Raw genomic sequence first — 10699 nt, 5'->3', positions numbered from 1 at the left:
GGGGTTCCCAGAGCGGGGTGGCCCCAAGGCGAGTCTACGCAAAACACCAGAACATCTTGCAAACTTCTCTCGATAAATTTCACAGTATATACACAGCAGCTTTCTTTTGAAATCATTTACATTCCCCATATTATAGGCCATGACGGAGAAATATTTTCATTCTCCCCCCAAAAACATTGGTCTAGTCCTGCACCTCTACGGCGGCCAGCTCATCACCGTGGTAACGGCGTCTCGCGGCGGCCACCGGGCTGGTTCGCGGTTCTATTGTGGGAAAGACGAAAGTGGCGGCTGCGCAGGGCGTTGCCTTGAGAACGCCAGGTCTCACAGTGGCAAAATGGTCTTCCTCCTCCTCCTCCCGACCACAAAGCAAAAGGCACTTTTCCCAAGTGGATGTAGGGGCAACGGGTGTCTGGCAACCCATCCAGAACTTTGCGAAGTCCCTCACTTTGCGTGGTCCCCTGAGGAACCTGTGGCGGAACCGGCCTCGAGGTAATCGGATTCCGTCCATGACTTCAGGTAAGACCTGTGGATGGACAAATGCTGGCCCGCCCTGTTTGCCTGGGGCAGCGCGCCGGATCCCGAGCAGGCCTTCCCCGCGCGTGAACTCTCATTCGCTTCTACAGGCAGGAGAAACTGAGGCCCAAGAACTGCTTCAAAGTCACACAGAGAACAAGGGTCTGAAAACTACTCGAGAATCAACTCCAGATCTCGTGAAGTACCGACAGCGTCTATTATTAGTTCCGTTAGATAAATGGAGAAACTCAGGACCATTTGTTCTTTCATTCAGGGGATATTTATTGGGTTCCTAATGAGGAACTGAACCCAGGGTGTCCTGGCTTCAAGGGCAAATCTATTCCAACGACACACACTGCTTTGGGAAGAGTAGTCCCGTCCTAGAAGGGTCTGGACCAGAGCTTTCCAATAGAAGCATAATGTCATAATATGAGCCATGTGTAATTTAAAAGTTTGTAGGAGCTACATTTTTTTAAAGACAAAAATACAAAAACAGGTGAAATTAATATGAATAATCATTTATTTAGCCCAATATGACCAAAATATTATTTTCAACATATAATTAATATTTTAAAATTAACTCTGCTTCGGTTTTAAAATTTATCTGCAGTCACACTAACCAAATTTCAAGCGTTCAGTTATCAGGTGTGGCCAGTGGCTACTGTATTAGTACAGATTTAGCCTCTTCCTGTTTTTGCAGCCTTGCTTCCCTCTGTTCTGATGTCATTCCACTCCCCTTTGTCTAATTAACTCCTTCTCTTCCATCAGCTCCTTGCTGTGAGACTAAGTCAAAACCCACTATTATGTCATCTTATAGCATGTGTACCTTCTTTGGAAGCAATGGTCGTAGTTATTGCATAGTCACTTATGTAATCATTTGATTATTGCATGTTTCCCCCATTAGACTTAAGCTCCTTTAGGGCAGGCATAATATCTGTTTTATCACACCATCCTGTTATCAGTATGAACACATATGATAGGCACTAAGTCAATATTCATTGAATGATGAGTTAATCTCGTCAATTCAGTCCCGAGTCTGCCTGACTCCAAAGTCAAACAGGGGGCATTTGAACATAAGCTACCTAAGTAGCTTTGGTGTTTATCCATCCACCTGACCCAAGCACAGTGCTTGCTTGGCACAGGGTCAATTTTCGATGAAAGTTAGTTTTCTCTCCCCTCTTCTTTCTGCCCCTAAGTAGTGATGGTAAACATTTACTTATCATATTTCAGAGAATACTTATTCTAACATAGTATGATAAAAAAATTCAGAAGGGAATGTGATGTGTATTTTAAACATTTTTCTAAAGACACATGTTCAATTTTCCCATTAGTCATAAGTAATGATATTAAACTAAAACAAGAGGATTTTCAGCAGGGTAGCCCTAAACCTAGTTTTTCAAAGAAAATGCTGTAGTTTTCCAGTTATGCTGGGGGATGGGTGGGAGAAAAGTGAGGAGCCCTAAAACGCACATACCTTCTCTTTCTCCACCTCTTACCTGTATGGCTAAATGCTAGGAGCAGGTGGGAAGAAAAAGTATTGAGCTGAGCCTAGGCCAGGCTTTCCTGTAACGCAACTGGCTTAGGACAGCCCAAGACAGATACCTTTTTTTCAGGCTAGGAAAGAGTGTGATAAGTGAGTGAATCTAAAACTGAATCAAATTTTGAGGGAACCTAGTCTTTAAAGAATATTTTGTCTAATACAAAAAGATGTAGTAGCAAACAATTCCAGTTCAATAATGTAAGTGCTGTAATAGAGAGATGACAGCACAATCCTGGACTTACACAGAGGAGAGGCAGCACTAATGGCCTTGAGGAATTCAAGATTTTCCAGAAGATAAATCAGTTGGCCTGAGAGTTGAATAGAAATTTATAATTTAAGGAAAGCAGCAGGGAAGGACATTTATGGCAGAGGAACAGCATGTGCAAAGGCAAAGAGGCCTGAAGAGCATGGTATAGTCAGGGATCAGGAAGAAGTTCATTGGAGGCACGTGTGTAGGATGCATGGCTGGCAAGAAGAGGGTAGAGCAGAGGGCGTGAAACAAAGAAAAGGAAAGGAGAATGTGGTGAAAGAGGACCATGGTTAATTTTGTCATCAATTCTGTCTTTTCTCTCTCTTCTTCCACTTTGCACGAGCTTCTTGAAGGCCATATCTAAGTCTTTTGCTTCATTAAAACTAGGTTTAAAACACTAGACTGTGGACATAGAGGGCTCAGAAATGAGGGTGATGAACTCCAGGCCAATAAACAAAGACCCAGGGGGGTAGTCAGACCAGAAGGTTCTGAAGCCAAGGAGGAAGAGTAATGATGGGGCCAGTTTTCTGAGAGGTAGCAGAGATCCTCAGGTAGATCATGAGCCTCATGCTTAGGAGATGGACCCAGTGTCATAGAATCTAAGCATCTGAGAGCTGGAAAGGGCCCAAGGGTCACCTAACCCAGATCTTTTACTTTACATTTGAGGCTCAGAGAGGCAAAGAGTTTTGATGTTGTTTCTAGTTTGGAAACTGGCTTGCTGGGTGGCCTGGGGCCCTGACCTTTTCACTATTCTCTTCTCCTTAGTTTTAAACCTAGGACAGTTTTCACCATGTGGGACATCAGCAGGTTGAAAGAACTAGTATATATGCCTTGAAATCCTCAGTTAAGGCTGGACTCCTCATATAAAAGCCTTTCTTCTCCATGTAGCATATGGCCTCAGCCTCGCCAGCAGCCCTGCTTAGCAGACGGGCATGGATAGTCTTTTCCAAGATGGTTCAAGGCTACTTATAATTTGTCTAGAAGGCTTGTTGAACAGTGAATAAGATGGGTGTTGGAAATAAGGGGGGTTTTTGTTTGTTTTTTACATGGGCAGGCACTGGGAATCGAACCCGGGTCTCTGGCATGGCAGGCGAGAACTCTGCCACTGCACCACCATTGCCCACCCTGAGTGGGTTTTTTAACGTGGAAACTTTTTGTTTGCAGTGGACAAGAATGGCTTATTTCAGGAAGATGGAAGTCATCAATGTCACAGCCTTCCCAATGATACCAGTGGACGAGGACCTGGCCATCTCATACACTGTGAGGGATGCAGTGAAGAAGGCTCTGAGGAAGGATTTGGATGACAATCCACCCAGTATCCTTGTGGTGTTGCCACCTGCACTGCGACTGAGACCATATTAGCCCAATGGGAGTCATGTCACAGAGGTGTAATCAGTACCCAAGTCTACAAACTACATGGCTTATTAACTCATTCCTTATTCCTTCATTAATTTTTTAAATTACTTAAACCTTGCCTATCCTCTAAAAGAATTTGAGGCTGCAAGCGATTATTTCATTTGAGTTTGTTTTACTAAGATGATCAGAAAAAGTCCCAAATCAAGATGTTTTAGAAATATTTATTCAAAGAATGGAAAGAAGAGGGAAAAAACAGCCCATTTCCCCCCGTTCTAGTTTGCTAGCTGCCAGAACGCAATATACCAGAAACGAAATGGCTGTTAAAAAGGAGAATTTATTAAGTTGCTAGTTTACAGTTCTAAGGCCAAGAAAATGTCCCAATTAAAACAAGTATATAGAAATGTCCAATCACAGGCATCCAGGGAAAGATACCTTGGTTCAAGAAGGCCGCTGAAGTTCAGGGTTTCTCTCTCAAGTGAGAAAGATACATGGTGAACACAGAGTTTCTCTCTCATCTGGAAAGGCACATGGTGAACACAGTCAGGGTTTCTCTCTCATCTGGAAGGGCATATGGCGAACATGGCATCATCTGCTAGCTTCTTCTCCTGATTTCCTGTTTCATGAAGCTCCCTGGGAGGCATTTTCCTTCTTCATCTCCAAAGGTTGCTGACTGATGGACTCTGCTCCCTGTGGCTGTGTCATTCTCTGCTCTCAGAAATCTCTCCAAAATGTTTCCTTTTTTATAGGACTTCAGAAACTAATCAGGACCCACCCAAATAAATGGGTGGAGACATACCTCCAGCTAATCCAGTTTAACAACCGCTCGTGATTAAATCACATCTCTGGGGAGACGATCTAATTACAGTTTCAAACATTCAATACTGAATAGGGATTAGAAGAAATGGCTGTGTTTACAAAATGGGATTAGGATTAAAACATGGCAATCCAGTATAACAACCGCTCGTGATTAAATCACATCTCTGGGGAGACGATCTAATTACAGTTTCAAACATTCAATACTGAATAGGGATTAGAAGAAATGGCTGTGTTTACAAAATGGGATTAGGATTAAAACATGGCTTTTGTAGGGTACATACATCATTTCAAACCAGTACACCCCCATTGTATCTTCCTTTCCCTTCCATCTTCCACAGAATTATAGATATAGATAGCAGTTAATAAGTCATGGTCTAGTCCTCTGCTGTCAGACAAGCATAGGCAACTTTTGTTCATTTGTTTGACTCCAGTTGACCTCACCCCCTCTCACCTGTCAGCTCTTCTATCTGGCTGAGAGTTTGCCCCTTCTGCATCATCCAGTTTCTGTCAGCATCTTTACTATCTTGGCCCTGCCTTCATTGATTCTTATCTCACTTCTAACCCTAAATCACCTCTCAGGAATCTACCATATCCCAATTCTGGAGGAACTTAGAGCTCATCCAGCAAATAACCCTCTCAAGTTATAAATAAGCGCAGGTCTTTCCATCTCATACACAGCCCATTTCCCTTAAGGTCACGCTGCTGCCAGCCAAACTGAATGTGTCCCTCTATCTCCCTCACCTTCCACCATCTCTCAGAAGCACTTCTCAAAGGGCTTCTACCTAAGATAAGGTAGTGTGTGATTCCATCAGGGGCTGCTTCAGGATCTCTTAACTTTGCTGGGCCTTTTCTAATATCTTGCTTAATCCCACACTCATCTCAGTGACTTTTCCATGACTGGTCACATTCCTTTTTGCAGTTAAATGTCCTCTGATTGGTAAGAACGCTTGAGAAGTGATGGAGGTAAGGCAAACCTTGCTTTACATGAAGGAATTGAGGATGATAGGATTATAGGTTTTTACAAAAGATATACCCTAGACCAGCTGAGGCAAAGACAGAAAGAAATGTAGAAGTAAAAAGGGTAACAAAGTAACCAAAAAAGGGATCAGTCTTCAATTAGAGATAATCAAATTAATCTGACTGGAACTGAGATAAATCAGAATACAGGGTAAAAGATCATAGGGTATATACTCTAGACCACCACCTACCATATGAGACCAAAGACAGAGAGGTTTATTGTGTCTAGAACCTAAATTTTCTGTAATACAATCTAAGCAACCTGTCTGGATAGCTCATTTAAATAACCCAAACTCCGTGAGTCCAGAACAGAAACGATGCCTTGTAATGCTATATAGCTTAATGTGTTACCCGGATACATCTCAGACTATGGTGGCTGATAATTAAAAAGTATTGGTAGATGGGGGTGCACGGGTAGTTCAGTGGTAGAATTCTTACCCACCATATAGAAGACCTGGGTTCAATTCCCCGCCCATGAACTTCCCAAAAAGAAAAAAAATTCAACATTGGTGCCATAATAATGGATACTCACATGAAAAAAGAATGAAATGTGACCCCCACCACACAGCATAGAAAAAAAAAAGTGTAGTCCCTTGAGGGTACAACGGAAAAAAAAAAAAGGAACTATAAAGCTTTCCCAACTTGGAAACCTGAGTCCCTTCTCAACCACTGGGGACTCCCAAGAAAATAAGCCAAGCCCCTGATTTTGAGACTTGCTCTTCTAAAACTTATTTCTGTAGTGGAGAAGCTAACAAGGCCTAAGAGTAGCTTCCAGGAAAACTTCTCTTGCTCAGGTGTGGCCTCTTTCTCTCTAAGCCCAATTATGTGAGGAAAATCACTACCCTCCCCCCTATGTGGGACATAATATTCAGGAATGGAAGTCTCCCTGAAATGTGGGACATGACTCCCAGGGATGAGTCTGGCCCTGGCACCCTGGGATAGGGATCGACAATGCCTTCCTAACCGAAAAGGGGGAAAGAAATGTAATAAAATAAGGCATCCAGTGGCTTAGAGAGATCAAACAGAGTCAAGAGACTATTCTGGAGGTAATCCTTACTCAAGTTTCAGTTCCATAGTGCTAATTGTCATGGTTTGCTAAACTCCAAACAACATCACTCCTGTTAACTCTTAGGAATACCTAGAGCTCGAACTGAGACCCTATAAAAGTTTCATATACTAGGTTTGCTTTCCTGGAACTTATAATTTCCAGAGGGTTCCCAGGCCAGGTAAATTCTGAAACCCAGAGAGACTAACCTCTCCAAGATTATCAACTACTTACATCTCCCTGTTCTTTAGTGTCAACACCCCTTCTCAACATGAAAATGTCAGAATGAGCATTGCCTAAAGATCCTATTGAGTGGGAGAAGGATCAAAGGAGGAGGAGGAGGAGTTGTAACAGAGGAAATGGGATTTAACAAATGAGCATGACTGCTGAATCACTATATTGATATTTCTTTTAGCCTCCAGTGTTTTGGAGCAGCTAGAAAAAAAAAAATGAAATAGTGGAATGGTAACCCATAACAACTCCTGAAATCTGTTATGTTAGTAATTGTTGAAGTGTGCTTAGAAAGTTATTGCTTTTTCTTTCTTTTCTTTGTATATATGTTATATCTCACAATAAGAAACATTAAAAAAAAAAAAGGGTAGCAAGAGGTGCCATAGAACTGAACAGAGATTTCAAAGTGACAAACAAACTCAAGATACCCTTTGACCCAGTAATCCCTCACTTGAAAATCTTTCTTAAAGAAATAATCCAAAATATGGAAACATTTCTCAGAATGATGATGTGCATCACGGCATTATTTATAAATGCAAAAAAATCTATGAACAACTTAAATATTCCATAGCCAAGTAACAGTTAAGTGTGTTTGCATTAAAGTGCATTCTCTAATGGATTATTATAATGTCGTTTAATTGATGATAATGATTATTATTATGAAGACTGGCCATTTGGAAAATACTCATGACATGAATGGCAGAGAAGTCAAAGTATTTAAATAGGCAGACATTGAGATTAGAGTTATGTTGAAATATATATGAAAAACAGTCAAAAGAAATATCCCCAAACCCTAACATTAGTTGTAGGGTTATAGATGATTCTATAATATGGTTGATTTCATTTGTAATTTATAAAGTAACTCATTTAAAACTAGATAAATGAAGTATGAATGTTTGCAAAGGAAATACTTAAATGGAGAGATAGGGCAGAAAGGGCTCCCTCCCCCCCAAACCCCTCACCCTACCCTACAGGTGAGTCCTGTCCCTGTCTTGTGTGTAATCACCACCCAGAATTTCCTTAGCAGACCTACTCTAGCATGCCTCATTGGCTCCTTGGATCTGGTGCACCAAAGGATGGCTGAATTAGATCTAAGTTCTGAAATGATGGCCAGCTACCTGGTGAGTCATTGGATCTGGGGCTACAGCAAGGCTTCTGGGAAGAAAGGGGGAAACTGGCAGGACTCCTGTTGGTCCAACTGAGCAAACCTCAGCCTTTACCTTGGAATATTCAAGGTGTTGCAATGTTCTGGGAACTCCTCCATTGATTTGAAAGCGTGTTTGTACAGCTGACATGTTAAAGTTAATTTTTATTCACTTTCTAAAAGCTACAAAACAAAAACGTTCTCCAATATTTAATATAAACACACACACACACAATACAAACCATTTATTTGGAGACAAGTTTAAAAAAGTTAAACAAGTAGCAGTTGTGTAGCACAGCTCCTCAAAGTTAGAACATGAATGTGAACCACATGTAAGTGCCTTTGTGGCTCTCTTGGGTTTTGCAACAGCAGGTATTTGATTTTTATTTTTAAGTGCATTTAAGAAATCTGAGCCATAAATTGAAAAAATCTCCAAGATAAGGAGATTTGCAAATGAGAGCAACAAAGCCACCAAATCATCACTGAGGACTGCCCCTCACAGGTATCAGATTGTCAGTTGCAGCTCAGACTGGAAAGCACCTTAAAGCTTGGCTGTTTCACCTCCCTCACTCCTGTGAGCCACTCCCATACCTCGCAACTGTGAAGATGAAGACTTGCTCTTTGGGAAATGCTGTGTGACCACAGGCAAGTTTGCTCTCTGACCAGCAGGTCTTTCATCTACACCAGAGGTCACTCATTGGCAGCTCTTAGGTTTGTACAGTCTCCACCACTCCCTAAATGCCTCCAAAATGGAGATAAAAGGTTAGTTGTCATTTAAGGTCTTACATTTGGCCTGCTTTGTTACCATCTAGGTTATTTATGTTACCATCTAGGTTACAGACACAATGGGAAGGACTCAAACTAGATGACAGTTCTGTAGATTGGAAGCAGGACCATTTCTGTGAGTCCCACTTGGCCTGACCTTCAGTCCACTATGCTTTCCTGGCTTTTCTCCTCTTCTCCCATTTCTTCCCTCTTTTTCTTTTGTCTGATCTAACCCTTCTCCTTTACTTCCCGCCAGTTTACCTACACACAGGCCATGCAGCCTGTGCCCTATTTATGCCCCCCAAATTCTGAATAACCTGACTTTTCCCACCTGGCAAGTTGCTTATACCAAGTTCCTCTGCCCGTGGGAATCTTACTCCTGAGTCACCTCCATATTTCACCTCAACTTTTCCCATACTGACTTTTGAGGTCAATTTAGATTGTAAATATTTTTGTTTTCTTTTCAGAAATTTAAATAACAAAATTCAAAATAACAATCTACAAGTATAAGAATAAAAAATGAAAATCACCCTTCCCCACAACCCCACTTCTCTCCTTAGATGTAACCGTGGTTAATTGTATTGTATATATCCTTCCAGAACTTCTTCTATACATTTACAAATACACAGAAAAATACATTTAGGCTTATTGGTTTTCATTTCTTTTAATATATGTGGAACCACACCATAAATATTGTTTTGCAACTTGCTTTTCTTTTTTCTTATTTATCTGTTCATTTCTTTATATATTTTTAGTTTCAGAGTCAGATTTTTCAGAGTCAGTACTATTGACTTCATCCATTCTTTTTTTTATTTTTATTTTTTTTACATGGACAGGCACCAGGAAGCAAACCTGAGTCTCTAGCATGTTGAACCACTCTGCCTGGTGAACCGCTGTGGCCTACCCATCCTTTATTTGTAATTTTTATTCTAGCAACATATATATAATCTAAAATTTCCCCTTTTAACTACATTCATATATATAATTCGATGTTGTTAATTACATTCAAAGTGTTGTGCTAGCATCACCTCGATCCATTACCACAACTTTTCCATCACCCCAAACACCAACTCTGTACCAATTAAGCATTAATTCCCCATTCCTACCCCTACGCCAGCCCTTGGTAACCTGTATTCTAGTTTCTGACTCTATGAATTTGCTTCTAATTATTTTATCATTGAGTTCATAAGATATTTGTCCTTTCTGTCGGGTTTATTTCATTCAACATGATGACCTCAGTGTTCATCCATGTTATTGCATGCATCAGGACTGCTTTCATTTTTTACAGCTGAATAATATTTCATCATATGTATATACCATTCATCGGTTGATGGACACTTGGGTTGCTTCCATCTTTTAGCAATTGTGAATAATGCTACTATGAACATCAGAGTGCAGATGTCTGCTTGTATCCCTACTTTCAGCTTTTCTGAGTATATACCTAGTAGCAGGATTGCTGGGTCATATGGCAGTTCTGTACTTCCTTAGAAACTGCAAAGCTGTCTTCCATAATGGCTACACCATTTTACATTCCCACCAGCAATGAATGAGTGTTCTGTTTCTCCACATCTTTTCCAACACTGGTGGTTTTCTGTTTGTTTAGTAGTGACCTTACTTACGGGTGTGAAATGATATCTCATTGTGGTTTTGATTTACATTTCCCTAATATCTAATGAAGCCAAGTATTTTTTCATGTACTTTTAGCTATTTGTATTTCTTCCTTGGAGAAATCTTTGTTCAAGTCTGTTGGCCATTTTTAAAAACGGGTTGTTGGTCTTTTAATATTTAGTTGTAGGATTTCTTTATATGTTCTGGAAAGTAAACCTTTATCAGATATGTGGTTTCCAAATATTTTCTCCCATTGAGTAGGCTGCCTTTTTACCTTTTTGTCAAAGTCCTTTGAAGCACGAAAGTATTTAATTTTGAGGAAGCCCCATTTATCTTTTTTTCTTTTGTTGCTTATGTTTTGGATGTGAAGTCTAAGAAACTATCACCTACCACAAGATCTTAAAGATGGTTCCC

The 10699-nt window shown here is 40.7% G+C and overlaps 1 protein-coding gene across 9 annotated transcripts in view; it reads left to right on the top strand.

The window, feature by feature from the left end:
* Positions 1-227: 227 nt before the first annotated feature.
* FAM227A (family with sequence similarity 227 member A) overlaps positions 228-10699 on the top strand; it is a 151060-nt gene continuing 140588 nt past the window's right edge. For 4 of the 9 annotated variants that reach the window (XR_013179305.1, XR_013179304.1, XM_077168843.1 and 1 more), the window contains exons 1-3: positions 2148-2463; positions 3468-3618; positions 7807-7889. Coding sequence is in view for 7 of the 9 variants with exons in the window: in XM_077168843.1 (XP_077024958.1) it covers positions 2416-2463; positions 3468-3618; positions 7807-7889 (282 nt within the window). In the remaining 2 variants the exon portion in view is untranslated. Of the gene's footprint in view, positions 517-2147; positions 2593-3467; positions 3619-7806; positions 7890-10699 lie in introns of those variants that run through there. The other 5 variants (XM_077168844.1, XM_077168842.1, XM_077168840.1 and 2 more) reach the window with 4 other exon arrangements.

This window comes from Tamandua tetradactyla, chromosome 7 (genome assembly GCF_023851605.1).
Source record: "Tamandua tetradactyla isolate mTamTet1 chromosome 7, mTamTet1.pri, whole genome shotgun sequence".
In the NCBI taxonomy this organism is placed as follows: Eukaryota; Metazoa; Chordata; class Mammalia; order Pilosa; family Myrmecophagidae; genus Tamandua; species Tamandua tetradactyla.
The sequence above is the reverse complement of the archived record's forward strand: the minus strand, read 5'-3'. Positions and strand labels throughout refer to the sequence as shown.